Below are 16,758 nucleotides of genomic sequence, written 5' to 3' on the forward strand. Positions count from 1 at the left end.
GTTCAAACAATCATCCTGTAGACTGCGAAACCCACTCTTCTCTGGTTGCATCTTCTCCCGCAGTTTGAGCCGATCGACAAGAACAGATATGGACGCGGATGGATTCAGAAAGGCCGCGCACGCGGCCATCGAAGAAAGTACGTACAGCCTCAAGCATGAGCTTGTCAGGCACAGCGAGCGACCCAGCTGACGTAGCTAGTCATTGCATACAATCAGGACATCACCAAATACTCGGTGTTGCCCAGCGTGAAGCCGGGATTCCTGGCACCCCAGCTCCCGCAATCGGCGCCCGAAGAGCCGCAGCCATGGGGTGAGATTCAGGCGGACATCGCGTCCAAGATTGTGCCGGGCCTCACACACTGGCAGTCACCCAAGTTCATGGCCTTCTTCCCGGCCGGAGTGACGTATCCGTCGATGCTGGGCGAGCTGTACTCGGCCGCCTTCACCGCGCCCGCGTTCAACTGGCTCTGCAGCCCGGCGTGCACGGAGCTGGAGACGGTGGTGATGGACTGGCTGGCGCAGGCGCTCGGCCTACCGCAAGAGTTCCTGAGCTCGTCAGCCTCCGGCGGCGGCGGAACCATCCAAGGCTCGGCGTCCGAAGCCATTGTCACATGCATGGTTGCTGCGCGGGAACGATACTTGCACGCAAAGTGCGACGCTGAGGGCCTGGCGCCCGGCTCGACCGAACGCGACGACCGGATCGCCCATCTGCGCGGCCGGCTGGTGGCGCTGTCGTCTGACCAGGCGCATTCGTCGACGCAGAAGGGCGCCTTGATCGCCGGCACCCGCTACCGGTCGATTGCCACCAAGCTCGAGAACCAGATGGCCCTGCAGGCCAGCCAGCTCGAAGCGACTCTCGCCCAGTGCCAGGCCGAAGGGCTGGAGCCGTACTACATCACGCTGAACCTGGGCACGACGTCGACGTGCGCGGTGGACGATTTCGCGGGACTGGCGCCGGTGTTGCGCGCCCACCCCAACTTGTGGGTGCACGTCGACGCGGCCTATGCGGGCGCCGCCCTGATCTGCCCGGAGTACTCGGCCAAATACTCGCCGCTGATGAAGGTGGCTGACTCGTTCAACATGAACATGCACAAGTGGCTGCTGGTCAACTTCGACGCGTCATGTCTGTTTGTCCAGAACCGGAACCATCTGACCCGCGCCCTGTCCGTGTCGGCCGCCTACTACGCCAACAAACACACCGACAGCGGGCTTGTCACCGACTACCGGGACTGGCAGATCCCGCTGGGCCGTCGATTCCGCGCCCTGAAGATCTGGTTCGTCATGCGCACCTACGGCCTGGAAGGCATGCGCAACCACATCCGGAACAGCGTGCGCATCGGCGAGGTCTTTGCCGACCTCGTCCGCTCCCGGTCCGACTTGTTCGAGCTGGTGACCGAGCCCGCCTTCGCGCTCACCTGCTTCCGAGTCAAGCCTTCGCTCCTGGGGCTGGAGAGCGCCGCCGACGCCGAGGCCGAGGCCAACGCCGTGTCCAAGCACATTGGCGACCTGATCAACGAACGCGGCGAGGTCTTTCTGACTTGCAGCACTTCCGATGGCAAGTCGTTCATCCGCGTCGTCAGCGGCAACCCCAATGCCGAGGAAAAGTACGTCAGAGCAGCATTCGACGCCATCGTCCAGACCACCGAAGAGGTGCTGGCCAGTCGGGACGGGGCGGGAGCCAATGCACTTGCAAACGGGCATGCGGGATAGATGTGCGTCGACAACGATACCAACAAACGGGCATGCGGGATAGATCTGCGTCAACAACAATACCAGCAAACGGGCAGGCGGGATAGATCTGCGTGAACAAGGCTGATGTCAGATGAACATATTAAATAGATTCGAGTATCTCCTCTCTGTATATATGGATAGAAATGCCACTCTTTATGTGTATATGGATATATGAGTATCTCCTCTCTCTCTCTCTATGTGACGGTTATATACACTAAGTGGCTATCACTCGTGACTTAGTTACTTCGTCCTTTTTGTCGACCGTGGTGGTGTAACGGTTTAGGTCAACCGTGACATCCTATACACAGATATATTATAGTATCTCCCTTTCATTGGTTATGGATATATATTACACCCACCACAATTTCTTCCGCAATCGACCATAGGATGAGGAATACAGGGCTTCCCGTTCGCTCAGCCGTACTTAAGCCTCATGCCGGTCAGTTAGTACTGAAGTGGGTGACCATTTGGGAATCCTGACTGTTGATTGTTTTTGCCTTTTTGGGTCTTGTATTTGTTGCATTTTGTTTTTGAATTCCCTATCATCTACCTTACCTACCTAAGGTAGGTACGCACGGAGTAGAGTACATGTACAGCAATCGAGGTGGCAGTGTTTTTTTTTGCTTTGTTTCTAGCGGCGTTGCGCGGCTAGCGTCACGATCTAGGGTTAGGGTTAGGTCCAATAATTCAGACTTAGGGTTAGGTTCAGGGTTAGGGTTAATCCGATAATTGGATGTGCAGTCAAGTCGTGGCTGGCAGATCTATGTTCTAGGTATAGAGCACGGATACTGTATCCTACATGTTAGTACTAAGGTAGTACAATCGATCTCATCTCGCAACGCTTTACCTTGACCAGCGCGTGTCTTCTCGCCTAAAGAAGCCAACGCTTTACCTTCTGGTGACCAGCGCGTGTCTACTTGAACACCACTATTGGTGGCCTGGGCCAGCTCAAAAAGGAATTGGAAGATCTAAGTGGAGTTCCAGGAAAGCGGGAAGCGGGAATCGGGCAATCGATCTGTCCGATCCACGATTAAGTTGTTCCGCTTCATCTTCACCGTGGCCACGATTACCAAATAATCGGGGTGCTCGACAGCTTTTACCACAGAAACTGCACAGTTGATATTGCACAATCTCATATTCGATCAAGACTTCTAGTATGGCTATGGAAGCCCAGTGCACCCACTCCCTTGGTGGGAGTGGTATAAAAGAACGAGCCTGGCCCTGCAAGTTGCAAGGATTTGCTTCTGAATAGAGGTCTGGAGAATAGCAAGAAGATATTCGTTATTCATGTATCTTGATCGTTACACATATATACATTTTTGCTTCACCTTTTCGTTGTTCTTATATCTTGCTTCACCCCTTCCTTCTTCTTGTATCCCGCTCGCGTCTGTTGCTAGCCGTCGATCCCAAGGACAAAGAAGATGCCGTTCAAGCAACATGGTCGCAAGTATGATCTAGTGGTCTTTGGAGCGACAGGTACGGCCGTCAACCTTCTTGACATATGCCTTATGATCATGCGCTGATTACCGTCATGTCAGGATATACCGGTCGCTTGACAGTAGAGCACATTGCGACCAGCTTTCCCCCAGATCTGAAATGGGCTATCGCCGGTCGGTCAGCAGACAAACTCGGGCAACTTGTCTCACACTGCAAGACTTTGACGCCGGATCGCATCCCACCAGGTAGCACTGACCCCGAGGTTGTATCAGACGGCACTCGACTAATGTCCTATGCAGAGATCGAAGTCTGCAGCCTTAGCGACGAGGACCTCGGTGCGCTAGCCAGGAAAACATTCTGTCTTATCGCCACGGTCGGTCCCTATGCGCTCTTTGGAGAACATGCATTCAAGGCCTGTGCCGAGACCGGCACCCATTACCTGGATTGCACGCCCGAAGTCCCGTGGACGTTGACCATGATCAAGAAATACGAGGCTGCGGCCAAGGCAAGTGGTGCTTGCATGTTCCCTCAATGCGCCATGGAATCGGCACCGTCAGATCTGCTCACCTGGAAGCTAGCGGAGGAGGCCCGCTCGAGGCTTTCGTCCCAGATAGGCCAGGTCGTGATGGACCTGCATGAGCTTCCGTAAGTTACGCGGGACTGCGGGATATATTGATGAGCAAAGCATGGCTAACGTTTCCTCGATAGCTCCATACCATCTGGAGGGACATTTGCCACCGTGCTCAACCTCTTTGAGAAGTTTCCTCTCCACGTGCTGAAGCAGTCCATCGAGCCGTATGCCCTGTCCCCGGTCGCCAATCACCATGCCGGTCCCAAACAGTCCTTTTGGTCGTCCGTCACGGGGCTGTCCAAGGTGCCAGGCCTTGGCCTGCTGTCGACCAGCGCGACCGGGAAAGCCAATGCGGCAATCGTGTTTCGCACCTGGGGCTTAACCAAGCAGGAGCCGAGCTTGCAGAAAGAGTTCTACGGGCCTAATTTCAGCTACCGAGAACTGATGAAGGCCGGAAATCCTGTGGCAGGGATCCTGATGCACTATAGCTTGATCATCGGTGCTCTGCTTCTCCTGCTATCCCCCGTTCGAGCACTGGCGAGGAAGCTTGTCTTCAAGCCCGGGGATGGGCCGGACACCGAAAAGGCCAAGAAGGAGTACATCGAGTTCCGAGCAGTTGCTGAGCCTGATCACGAAACAAACACCCGCAACCAAGTCTTCGGCAAGCTTTCATATACTGGGAGCATGTACTATCGTAAGTCCAAGTCACAGTCACTATCACAACCGCGGTGGCATTCCTCCAATGTTGGAAATTCAACACTCACCAACGTTCGTTCTAGTTACGGCTGCCCTGCTCGCCCAGGCCGCAGGCACACTCTTGCAAGATGACAGCGCGAGGTTGACGGGGGGAATTTACACACCAGCATGTCTTGGGCAAGCGTACATCGACCGCCTCCAAGAAGTCGGGGTCAAATTCGAGACGGAGGTGCGGAATCTGTAGTTGGTGGCGGAACGACGACAGCGTTAGCCAGTATCTTCTCTGCTAATGGACCTCTCGGACATAGTGTATGGTATAAATAGACATGAGACACATACAGATGAGACATGGCTCTAAGTAGGTACCCAAGTAGTTGTATACACAGGTCGGCAAAGTGGTAAGGTAGTCAAAGGACGTGTACAGACAGTATGGAGTATAGGGCGGCGTCACCGTCTTTCCTAGACCGGATGGACTGGGTGTGAGTTTCCGTCGCGTCAACAAACCACGCGTAAAGTGGTTCATGTTCACGGTTGAGTGCATCAACTGCGGGCCAGCGATTTTCATTTCACTTCTCACCTCCTCTGGTGCCGTGGACGAAATGGCTGACCTGGGCCCGATGCCGGTGTCGATGTCGATGGGGGGCTATACCGATGCGAACCGAGCGTTCTTGCAGGCATTTCTCGCGCGCAGCGTCCTCACCCTGGAGACGGCCAAACCCGTCATCGCAGCCATCTCGACGGTCCGAGACGGGCGCGAGGTCCAGGCTCAAGATATCACGGTGGATGACCTGAACCACTACATCTCCGCGGCCAACCGGAAACTGTCCCCCCTCGACCTCGAAATCCGGAGCACCTTCCACCAGCAAACGCGAGAACGGGTGTACGGCCTGGTCAACACCACCAGCGACCCCTTGACGCAACTGGCCACCACGTACACCGCGGACGAGATCATCTATGTCAAGAAACTGCTGGATGCCATGTTCGACGGCCAGAACAACAAGGGCCGGCGCGAAGCCATGTGTCTGAGCGGCATCGAGGCGATCCAGGTGGGCCGGGCACAGAACCGACGTGAAACACAAGATGGGAATGAAAATGCCACCCAGCCATCCGCCGCCGGTATGCTTGGTGCTAGGGATGCCGAGGCCATGCTGAACAAGTTGCTGGACGAAGGTTGGCTGGAGAAAAGCCGGCTGGGCTTCTACAGTCTCAGCCCACGGGCGTTGATGGAGTTGAAAGGCTGGTTGGTCGAAACATACAACGAGGAGGACGAAGATGGCCAGAGGCGCGACAAGATCAAGTTCTGCCATGCGTGCAAAGAAATCATTACAGTGGTAAGATTGATTCATGACAATCGATATGCGCGGTCGGGTTCCTGCGCTTGACTAACTCGCCGTGAAGGGCCAACGGTGTCCACGCCGCGAATGTTCTTGTCGTCTCCATGATATCTGCACGCAGAACTTCTTCCGCATGCAACGCTCGCAGACATGCCCTATCTGCAAAACTGAGTGGGATGGTCAACACTATGTCGGCGAGAAGGCCATCACCACTTCGGAAAGCTACCAATCCGGTCGGCGACGAAGTGGACACAGGCCGCGGGTCGATCCTGGGGCAGAGCATTCCGGAGACGGGAACGATTGAAGATGAAGCGTGCACACCTTGCTGGCGACATACTCTGCTAACCACATAGTCGGAAATACGCCAGTGCTGAGACTGCCTGCACCCCGTTGAGCGGTATCATCTGCTTGTTGGTCCAGATATTGACAGCCCTGCGTCATGGCACTGGTGAATCATCCTGGAGCTATGCAAGATGGAGAGGCGACTGTCATCGCCCCTGTGAGCCTATGTCAGTGTCACAGACATAGTATACAGCTCTTGTGTTTCAATCTGCCAAGGGGAGCGGTTCCAGGACGAACTCTTGCGGCGCTCTGGCGTCAAGAAAGCCCGCATAGAGCAATCAGAACCTCAACGGTCAGATATTAGGTTTGATATGGCCTCTCACATGCTGGTTGCACGAGATGCTATGCTATTGTGGCAGTCTACCTCCGGTATGAGATTCGGTACACGCCCAGGCTGTGATTCAGGATCAATCCCCGAAATAGCCAACCGGGCAGACAAAAAGACAGGCGGAGAGGATTGATTCTACTGAATATACCCTACGGCATGTCGTGCTATGCCATACAACCCTGGCTAGACTGTGTAACAGGCCACCCGAGCCGTGCTAGAAGCCAGAAGCCAGAAGCCATCTTGCATAGGAAAGATCCGAGGACCATGTCCCACACATTCACATTTGTTCATGGCCTCGAATCTATTACCGCTTTTGTTGGCCTAGCCAGGATCACGATCGTTCTCTCGTCTCCTGCTCTTGAATTGATTCATGCTTCGACGCTCTGAAAGGGAGGAGGTGGCGGGGCAGCTCTAGCGACGGCGAACATGATTTCTGCGAGGTTCGGACAACAGGTTCCTGAAAATTGGTGGCGGCCCTGGTGATGATTCAGTAATAATACTCCGTAGAACTCCTCAGGTCCAACAGACCAAATCTTGGTCCAGCCATACCGTGAACAGCAAGAGGAAGCAGCACGGACAATCGCCAGGTACAAAAAGCCCAATAGAGGCGCACGGGCCGTCTGGGGCTTTGGGGCGTGTAGTTCCAGCGTCGTATCGGGCAGACCCTTCTCCTCTGCAGCAGGAATGTCAGGTGTGCATGCTGGTGCATGCTGATGCTGAGATGACACCGGTGGCGTTCACTAGCGGTGTAAGCTGCCCCAGAATCCAGCTGCCCTTGCGCCCTGGCCGTTTCCCCACAACTCGCTTCCTCGATTCCGTCAATCATCAAAGTTCAACTCTGAATCGCTGCCTCATCCTGTTGATCCCACATCCTCCCTCCCGCAATGACGTTGCATTTCAAGGGCCTCCTTCCCCGGCATGGACCAGGCGGTGGGCGGAGGCGGAGGAGGCATTTCCGTCGAGCCTATGAACGAGTACACCACTTGCGTAACCATGGAATACCTTGCCAATGAGCCGTACAAGTCGAGCTTGGACCGAGGTCGTCAATGTAACTTGGGTGAAAAGTCTGCCTGGTCAGGCACACTGGCCGGTTTCCTGGATGGAGGGGAGGCTGCGGCTTGTGAAAATGTCGACAAGACTGATGCCTTCAATTGTAGAGCCGGCGCACCTTATTGACCTTTGCGCGATCGCCAACTTACCTTATTGACCTTTGCGCAATCGCCAACTCACCCACCCCAAAGTCCATGTCGCTCGGCCGCGGCCTCACTACACCTTAGAAAGAAGCAGGAAGCGGTAACTCGAGCATACACTATTTTAGGAAGAGCTTGGGTCGGTTTCCGTACATGTTCACCATTCCGAGTTGCTCGCTCAGCTGCGACCTGTTAAATCAAGGTTGGGATCTCACCGTATGCCCAACTGCAGCGGACTGACGCCCGGTATCTAGATGACTAGCACGAAACATCTGTCCCTGATTGGCCTCCTGTTGCTTGCGCTCCTATCTTCCACGATACAGGCTGGAGCTAGCACTGCGTCGTCCGCCGTGTACAAGACCCGGTTCGACGGCGTCACCTGGGACAATGCCCGCTGGGTCCTGTCCACCACCAACCTCGACCAGGGCCACTACCAATCTCGGGTCACAGTTGCGAACGGCTACCATGGAATCAACGTAGCGTCTCTGGGGCCATTCTTCGAAATCGACACCCCTGTGGACGGCGACAACATCAATGGCTGGCCTCTGTATAGTCGACGGCAGACGTTCGCTACTATCGGAGGATTTTGGGACTCGCAGGCGACGACTAACGGAAGCAATTTTCCATGGCTCGATCAATACGGTTGGGACAGTGTCATCAGTGGAATCCCTCATTGGGCGGGCATTGTTGCTGATCTAGGCGGAGATGACTATCTTGCCGCGTCAACGAACAGCTCGACAATCAGCAATTTTCAATCGAGCCTGGACCTGAAGAGGGGTTTGAAGAATTGGGAGTTCACCTGGTCTCCCAGTGGCCATGGTTCATTCAATGTGTCATACCAAATGTTTGCGCACAAGCTTTACATCAACCAGGCGGTGGTCAGCTTGAACATCACCGCTGCAAGAACCACCAACCTCACCATCACAAATGTACTGAACGGGGATTGTGCCGTGCGGACGACCCCGGGAGACAGAGGCACCGACGGCGGACTCATCTTCACCTCGGTCCAACCGGATGGCATCCAAAACGTGACTGCTTACGTCTACGCTGGACTATCTAGCACTGGCGCAACTATTCGCCCGGTCGAGCAGGCCACTGGGGATCGGCCTTACGTGGGTAGCAACAAGTCTTCCATCGCGAGCGGCTTTAATGTCACTCTACAGGCCGGGAAAGTCGCAACATTCACCAAATTTGTCGGCATTGCCTCGAGCGACGGATTTGCTCATCCACAAGCCGTTGCGAGACAAGCAGCCCTCGCTGCACAGAAAGCAGGGTACAACGCTTCGTTACAGAGTCATGTCAAAGCCTGGGCTAAAGACTTGACCGCCGATTCGATCGACGACTTCTCTTATCCGGAGAATGGAACTCTGCCCGATGATCCGTATATTATCGAGACCGCCATCACGGCTGTGGCAAACACATACCACCTACTCCAGAATACACTGTCCGACAGTGCCGTGGCAGCCGCTGGAAACGCCTCCATCAACAGCCACAGCATCGCCGTGGGAGGACTAGGTTCGGATTCATATGCGGGACAGATCTTTTGGGACGCCGACATCTGGATGCAGCCGGGCCTGGTAGCGGCGTTTCCTTCAGCTGCAAGGGGAATCTCCAACTATCGACTCGGGCAGTATCAGCAGGCCAAGCGCAATGTAAAGACGGCTTTTCAGTCGTCCCAGAACCACACGAATTTCTCCTCAAACGCGGCCATCTTCTCCTGGACCGGTGGACGGTTTGGCAACTGTACGGCGACCGGCCCGTGCTTCGACTATGAATACCACATCAACGGCGACATCGGCTTGGAACTCGTCAACTACTGGGCGTCGTCAGGAGACACGTCTTATTTCCGCGACGAGTTGTTCCCGATCTATGACTCAGTGGCCACGCTCTACTCGGAGTTGCTCGAGAAGAATGGGTCTAGCTGGTGGCTGCGCAATATGACGGACCCGGACGAATACGCCAACCATGTCGATAACGGCGGGTATACAATGGCCTTGATCTCGACCCACCTGAGCAACGCCAACATGTTCCGGAGCATATTCAACGGCACGCCGAACGCGACTTGGGAGTCGCAGGCTGCGAACGTATTTTTGGCCCGAGACAACGAGGCCGACGTGATTCTGGAGTATCCTGGCATGAACGGCAGCACGTCTGTCAAACAAGCGGACGTCGTCCTCAACACCTATCCACTCTCGTTCACTCGAGACAACTATACGGCCGAGCGCTCGTTGAGCGACCTGGACTACTACGCAGGAAAGCAATCGGTGAACGGGCCGGCCATGACGTACGCCATCTTCGCCATCATAGCCAACCAGGTCTCGCCGTCGGGCTGCTCGAGCTACACGTACCAGCACTACTCGACACAGCCGTACCTACGGGCGCCGTGGTACCAGTTATCGGAGCAGCTGGTTGACAATTGGACCGTCAACGGCAACACACATCCGGCGTACCCGTTCCTGACAGGCCACGGAGGCTCACACCAGGTTGTGCTGTTTGGCTATCTGGGCTTGCGTCTGATCCCGGACTACATCCTGCATGTCGATCCATCACTACCACCCCAGATTCCACAGATTCGGTACCGCACATTCTACTGGCACGGGTGGCCGATCTCTGCCTTTTCGAATCAGACGCATACGGTGCTGAGCCGGAATGCAAGCGTCATTCCGGATGAAGGGGCCGTACCCAACGTCACGTACGCGACAGTCCCGATCCCTGTGCATGTCGGCCCCATCGGCTCGCCGCCGCTGGCGAACTACAGCCTTGCGCCCAACGGCAGTGTGACCATCGCCAACCGCCGGATCGGCCAGATCAAGACCACAGCGGGCAATGTCGCCCAGTGTCTGCCCGTCACTTCGCCCGACGACTATTTGCCTGGCCAGTTCCCGATCGCCGCGGTCGATGGCGCCGCCAGCACCAAGTGGCAGCCGGCGCTGGCCAACAAGACGGCCAGCATCACGGTCGAGCTGCCTGTCGGCCATCGCGTGACCGGCTTGCGTTTCGACTGGGCCCAGGCTCCGCCGTGGAATTACTCGGTCCTCTTCCACAACCAGTCCCTGGACAACCCGAGCGGGCTGGCCGCCAACACGTCGCGGGGCGTGGTGGAAGTCGCGCGCAACGACCGCGTCCGCATCACCAACGCGTACAATGCCACTGAAATCAATGACATTGGCCCCGTCGAATCAAACATCACCACCTACAACGTGTCGGGTGGCCAGGACGTCTATACGGCGCGGTACGCCACCCTCCGGATTTGGGGCAGTCTGATCAATGGTACGGCCACGGCGAGCTCGATGAGCGGCAGCGGCGCCACCGTGGCTGAATGGAGTATTATCGTCGACGGACTGAGCGATGACACTGGTCATGCGACGAGGGATCTGGGCGGGACTGTCCGGCCGAGAGACGACCATTTCAACAACATGGACGTCTTGCACAAGCTGGGCAGGGTTGCACGGTATGCAGAAGTGAGAGAGAAATGGAAAATGGGCCAAGTTCAGTCTGAGGGTTAGGGTTATTGATCAGTGGCTCCCTTTAGAAGTTGTCCTGGTCGCTGAAAGAAAGAATACTCAGGCGGTCAGACTGAAGGTGTCCTGACCGCTGAAAGAAAAGAAGGCTTCGGGCTGACCGGTCAGACCGGTTTGGTTTCGGTTTCGGCTTAGGCTTACGTTTAAATTTAATGATAGCACGGCCTTTCCACTATGCGAACTGCTCCCATACGAGGTGTCTAGTCTAGGTAGAGTGCACCTTGGGCACGACATCTGTATGTGTTTCGTGAACTTGTAATATCAATCAACCAGACGGGATGGCCAGCTAGTTTGCTGGGCTGGCTTGCAGCATTGTAGCACCCCATGTCCCATATCACTAGATTGCCGCACCCCATATCCCATATCGCTGGATTGCCGCACCCCATACCCCATATCACTAGATTGCCGGGCTGGCTTGCAGCATTGGAGCATTGTTGCATGGCCGCCAGTCGCACTCGCTGGGGATTGATGGATTAGGATTCGATTGTGGGATTGGGATTCGATTGTAGGATTAGGATTCGATTGATGGGCCCGGCGCAGTTTGGACTCGACGAGATGGTGGAATGCTGGATGCTGGATGCTGGACTTGTCGATTTATGTATGTATGATTTTTGAGCTCATCAGCATCATGGAATCGGAATCGCTAGGCCCGAGGTACTCGAGTCCGGTGATGCTGTATGATCGCCGGCCAGTGTCGCGGTCCTGATGTAGGTATCGTACAAGTGCTGTCTTTCAGGTTGTAGGAGTGCTACCTTCATGTTGTGGAGTGCTACCTTCATGTTGTTGTTGGATCAGGTTGCAAGAGTAGGATGAGGCAACAGACCCCGGTTTCCGGTTTCGCGTCGAGCTTCGAGGCCCAGCGGGGTGCGATGAACTGCTCCATCTCCTGACCCTGACCCTGACCCTGACCCTGACCCACACAGCAAGACAGTAATGGCAGGTAGGTAGGTGTAGGCGTAGGCATTGGTGAAAGTGTGTGTAGCTCTCCTCTCTCATGTCTCAGCCGAGCTGGACGTGCCAAAAAACCGTGAGGCTCACTTCGCGGCCACGCCGCACCGATCGGCAGATATAGCGGCAGCATTCATCGGGTTATGCATGGTCAAGGCTGGTTTCAATCAATCCTAGCCTAGCCTGCTTGGCGTTCATTGTTCATTGTTCATTGTTCCCCTTGTGGCTCGGTGTGGCCCTCCATTCGGCCGCGGGCCTCACCCAGCAGAGCCTCCTGCATCTTCCGCAACTCTTCTTCACCCATCTTGTCGAACCCTCCAAAGTTCCGCATCTTCTCACCACGGCCGACTCTCTTTTTCTGCACTTCCTGCCACTCGCCCACGACGCCGCGACAGCCCTCGATGTAGGTGCCGAAGCCTAGATCGGTGAGGGCCTGTTCGACATGTTCGACGCTGATGGTCTTTTTGGATTCGCGCTCGGAAATTTCGTTGGACTCGGACGACAGCATGCGCAGGAACTCCAGCGAGCACGAGATCAATAGGTCCCGCGCCGGACGCGTGAAGCTCATTTCGCCATCTTTGCCGGGAGTGCTGGGGTCGTGCGAGAGCTGTGGCAGGATCTCCGTGATGATCTTCTGCACCGTGGCCTTGGGGAGGGATAGGTCATCGTTGCCTAAGGATCACAATCAATTAATTGCCTGTCAGTCAATGTGGACTGCGCAGAAGGAGCCTTGAATCCTCGAGCATGTCCACATGGCTGGATCAGATCGGGGACACATACTGTTAAAGTCTTTGTCCGACATGATGGATATCTGCTGGCTGGTCACTGGTCACTGGTAAATTGTCCTCTGGAGACTTAGGTTTTAATTATAGCGAGGACGAGTGTGGCGGGTCATGCATTGGGCTCAGACCAGAGGCGAACATGGAACATGTCGCAGTTATTATACGTTCCAGGATGTTTGGCGGGCCAGGCTGAGATGATGCCCGAAACGGAATAGGACGCTTGCCAAGGACGCTATAACGGCAAGTCAGTCTTGGCACGTGACTTGAAATTTTACCCCGCTTGCTAAGGCTTAGCGACGGCGTGCCGGATCCATGTACTTCCCCGTGGTCTTGGATTTGGCTGCCTGGCATGAAATAGCCAGTTACCATCCTACTTGAACGAATGCATCTATACCTTCCCAGACCGGTCCACGCGTAGACGTTCGAAGTTCGCACCTTTCACTATGATATATCTCTTGGTGATGGACCCCATCGTCACTTTGCCACCTTCGAAGAGGCTCGATCAAACATCTTCTGTCGACCAGTGAAGCGGTGAGACTCTCAGGTGACTGATATTTTCGCACGAGATACAGTATATTTTCGACCTTGGCCGAATTTAGGATCATTCAAACATCGGCTACCTAATTACTAGGTGTACTTGAAGTCCCAGTAGCCTGGGTAGGACCCTGGTACGTAGGGTCCTGGTACGGCAGATTGACGACCTTTCCATCTTGGATATAAACCTCCTCCCATCCTACCGCGTAACAGGCGGTGTCCCATTCGAAGAGACCGGCTTCATCCGGGAAGACATGCGACAGATAATAAGGGTCTTCCTGGAATTTGACAAAGCTGGCGAAATCGGCCATGAGAAAGTCACCCGACGAGTCAAAGGGAAGCCTCTTCATCTTCTTTAGACCGGGGAATCCAGATTCGCCGACTGCTTGAAATGACGCCGGAGTGTGGAACTAGGCACCAAGCAGTACCAGGATCAGCATCGAGCTTGGGTGGGATTATGGCCCCTTGCGACATTGAAGACAAGGAGTGCGCACCTGAGTATATCTTAAGATGCCGTGCTTCGCAAGGTGTTCGGCACACAATTCTGCATGGTGCGACGACAAGTGGCGCTCGTATTCTTCCTCGCTAAGATTCTTTTTGCGTTGTACGTAGAAGGAAAGTCGGACCAGCCGCTGTTTGGTAGCCATGTTCTTTGATTCTTTCCGGACTGGAGCTGAAGGTTCTGATGAAAAGAGAATGAGAAAGAGGATGAGAAAGAGAAAGAGGACCGAGTTACAGCTAGAACTTGACTCTCCACCCACCATTACTGAAGAGTATGAGTTAGGTATCTATCGCTTACAATTAGAGAGCAGGTCTGGTCTCCTCCGCATTTCGCTCCCCGGCTGAGGAGTTCAAACCCGGAGCTGCATGAGGCTAGCAAGCCAGGGATCTTGTTCCTGTAGGTAAATAAGTAATAAGTACGCAGTAAGTAACAATTCCACAGAAGGGGCCCTTATTCCCCGCTCCCCTCCTCCCCGTTTTATTCGGGGCGGAGATAGTGTACAACCCCAACCCCTAGGCTAAGCTGGGCCTTTCTTATACCCTTCGGCGAACTTGCCCGCGGTCGCCGAACCCGAGTGGGGAGGGGATCCTGTACTCTGTATACCGGCACAGTGGGAGGGGCAGTAGTATCTACTATCTACAAACCCATCTACCACCGTCTACTATCTACTATCTACCATCTACTATCCAGGAACCTCCAGTTGTCACTCACTGACGTGATGTAGGGCCAGGGGCCATTTAATATTCCGGACTGGGAGCCCAAAGTGGTCTGTGTGAACTATATGTGTGCAAACTGAGGTATATATGTACTCGTCGTATCTCTCAGTCTACAGTGCTCCATCAATAATTCTCGGCCCGAAACCGGACCAAACCCCTCGATCGTAGACGTAGACGCCATAGCATGACCAAGGCCCCTTTTCTCGCCAGCTACGGTAGAGAGACGCTGGACTGGACTGCACACTGGACAGAGCAGGAATCAGTACTCCGTACTCTGTACCAGTGTACTCCAATCCCCATCCCCATCCCCATCCCCGTCTTCGTCTCCGCATCCTCCCAATCACCTCGTCTGGGATGATAAGACCCCTTCATTCGTCATTCGTACCGACTCCGGGACTCCAAGCCGAAGTGGAGCGGTATCTTCTGACTATTCTTGTTCATTGAGACACGCGTATCCCAAGTCAGTTCGGCCGGTCGGCCGTTCGGCCCTCAGTTAGACTGCCTTGGGTACATAGAATCCCGGTCCCTCATCCCTCACCTCACCCAGGTTAGAGAACAGAACAAGATTGATTATTATTCACTGGCTACCCCTTCCCTCGTATCCAGACCAGACTATACCACCTAATCAATCGAAAAGGAAATCTAATCGTTGGTCATGACCTCTCAGCATGTTGTCCTCGTCACGGGGGCGTCGGGAGACATTGGACGCGAAACTGTGCGCATTCTCCTCGAGGAGCTGGGCGCTTCGGTCGTGGCTACCGACATCGTATTAGGCGCGGCGCTGGACGGCCATCAGAAGAAATACCCCGGCCGACTTGAGGTGGTGATTGGCGACATTGTTGATGTAAGGATCCCATTTCAGTTGCATGTGCATGTGCATGTGCATTTCCATTTCCATTTCCATTTCCATCGCTATCTCCATTCCATTCCATTTCCATCGCCATCTCCATCTCCCTCCATCCCCATTTCTCTTTCTCAAAACTAACCAACTGGTTTCCAGCCTACAATCTCGGAGAAATCCGTGGCTCTGGCCGTGCAGAAGTTTGGAAAACTGACCGGTGTCTGTCTGAATGCCGGGGTTTTCGGCCCTGGCTATCCCATCGACGACGCGCCCGTCGACAAATGGGAGCAAGCCTTCCGAATCAACGTGCTGTCGCACCTTCATACCGTAAGTTAAGTTCCAGCATTGAACTGAACTGCCACTGGGAGCAATGCGAAAGGAGGGTTTCTCCGGCCATATCTCCAAGAAGACTGCCGGTGCCGCTACAGGACTAGATCTGACATGATGGATTGAAACAGTTGAAATACGCGCTTCCCGAGCTCCGCAAGACCAAGGGCCGCATCACTAGCACCACATCAGCGGCCGGAGCCGAAGCTTTATTCAAGCGCTGGGGGTTCTACGGGGTGTCCAAGGCCGCGGTGGGCTTTCTCGTCAAACAGGTGGCGCTCGAAGAGCGAGAAAACGGCGTCACTGCCATCGGTATCTCGCCGGGCCTGTGCGATACGCAGATGGTGGCTGGACTGTTAAAGGGAAACCGTGAGTCTTTCTTTTTGTTTTTTTTTTGTTTTGGGTTTGGGTTTGGGTTTGGTCTCTTTCAAAAAGGCGATTAGTCGAGTCCCACGGGGCACTGCACCCCCTGGTAGACCCAGTCTTGTTCAAGTCGTTGACGTTTACATGTGTCTGATGACAAGCGATTGACATTGAAATTGAGATTTGACACTGAGACTGAGACTGAGACTGACATTTTCGGAAAACTACAGAAGACGGATGGGGTGAGAAGGAAGCGGCAAAATACCACGACTTTGTGAGCAAGATCGAGCTGACCTCACCGACGGTCGCGGGGAACGCCTATGCGCAAGCAGTGACCAAGGCCGATCCAGGTCTGTCTGGCCTGTTGGTGGAATACGATGATCCGCGACTGCCGATTGCAGAACACTTGAAACGGAAATCCGCCGCGGTCGACTATACAAAAGCCTCGGCGGAGGCAGGGAAATAACGAATATACAATACCGGCCCCAGGGAAGTAACGAATGAATACACAATATATGGATGAATACTCTATCCCGAGTAGTAGGCATGAGGACATCACTGGTGCTTGAGTGGTGCTTTACTTTGCTTACAGTAT

At 54.6% G+C, this 16,758-nt stretch overlaps 7 protein-coding genes across 7 annotated transcripts; 5 read left to right on the forward strand and 2 right to left on the reverse strand.

The window, feature by feature from the left end:
* Positions 1–88: 88 nt before the first annotated feature.
* A1O3_01463 (aromatic-L-amino-acid decarboxylase) lies at positions 89–1,710 on the forward strand (the record flags this gene model as incomplete). Its single annotated transcript, XM_007731608.1, has 2 exons — positions 89–137; positions 200–1,710. The coding sequence occupies 2 exons, from the start codon at positions 89–91 to the stop codon at positions 1,708–1,710; spliced, it is 1,560 nt and encodes a 519-aa protein (XP_007729798.1).
* Positions 1,711–3,152: 1,442 nt separating this feature from the next.
* On the forward strand, positions 3,153–4,679 carry A1O3_01465 (uncharacterized protein; the record flags this gene model as incomplete). Its single annotated transcript, XM_007731609.1, has 5 exons — positions 3,153–3,207; positions 3,270–3,413; positions 3,468–3,813; positions 3,877–4,433; positions 4,519–4,679. 5 exons carry the CDS (start codon positions 3,153–3,155, stop codon positions 4,677–4,679), a joined length of 1,263 nt encoding a protein of 420 aa, XP_007729799.1.
* A 355-nt stretch (positions 4,680–5,034) lies between these two features.
* A1O3_01466 (uncharacterized protein) lies at positions 5,035–6,073 on the forward strand (the record flags this gene model as incomplete). Its single annotated transcript, XM_007731610.1, has 2 exons — positions 5,035–5,766; positions 5,834–6,073. The coding sequence occupies 2 exons, from the start codon at positions 5,035–5,037 to the stop codon at positions 6,071–6,073; spliced, it is 972 nt and encodes a 323-aa protein (XP_007729800.1).
* A 1,810-nt stretch (positions 6,074–7,883) lies between these two features.
* Positions 7,884–11,135, forward strand: A1O3_01467 (uncharacterized protein; the record flags this gene model as incomplete). Its single annotated transcript, XM_007731611.1, has 1 exon — positions 7,884–11,135. One exon carries the CDS (start codon positions 7,884–7,886, stop codon positions 11,133–11,135), a length of 3,252 nt encoding a protein of 1,083 aa, XP_007729801.1.
* Positions 11,136–12,306: 1,171 nt separating this feature from the next.
* A1O3_01468 (uncharacterized protein) lies at positions 12,307–12,900 on the reverse strand (the record flags this gene model as incomplete). Its single annotated transcript, XM_007731612.1, has 2 exons — positions 12,307–12,770; positions 12,879–12,900. The coding sequence occupies 2 exons, from the start codon at positions 12,898–12,900 to the stop codon at positions 12,307–12,309; spliced, it is 486 nt and encodes a 161-aa protein (XP_007729802.1).
* Positions 12,901–13,500: 600 nt separating this feature from the next.
* A1O3_01469 (uncharacterized protein) lies at positions 13,501–14,061 on the reverse strand (the record flags this gene model as incomplete). The annotated part of the gene is made up of 2 exons (XM_007731613.1): positions 13,501–13,824; positions 13,909–14,061. The coding sequence occupies 2 exons, from the start codon at positions 14,059–14,061 to the stop codon at positions 13,501–13,503; spliced, it is 477 nt and encodes a 158-aa protein (XP_007729803.1).
* Positions 14,062–15,287: 1,226 nt separating this feature from the next.
* A1O3_01470 (uncharacterized protein) lies at positions 15,288–16,629 on the forward strand (the record flags this gene model as incomplete). Its single annotated transcript, XM_007731614.1, has 4 exons — positions 15,288–15,476; positions 15,633–15,800; positions 15,932–16,169; positions 16,394–16,629. 4 exons carry the CDS (start codon positions 15,288–15,290, stop codon positions 16,627–16,629), a joined length of 831 nt encoding a protein of 276 aa, XP_007729804.1.
* Between the last annotated feature and the right edge of the window lie 129 nt (positions 16,630–16,758).

This window comes from Capronia epimyces (assembly GCF_000585565.1).
Source record: "Capronia epimyces CBS 606.96 chromosome Unknown aczIQ-supercont1.1, whole genome shotgun sequence".
Lineage (NCBI taxonomy): Eukaryota > Fungi > Ascomycota > Eurotiomycetes > Chaetothyriales > Herpotrichiellaceae > Capronia > Capronia epimyces.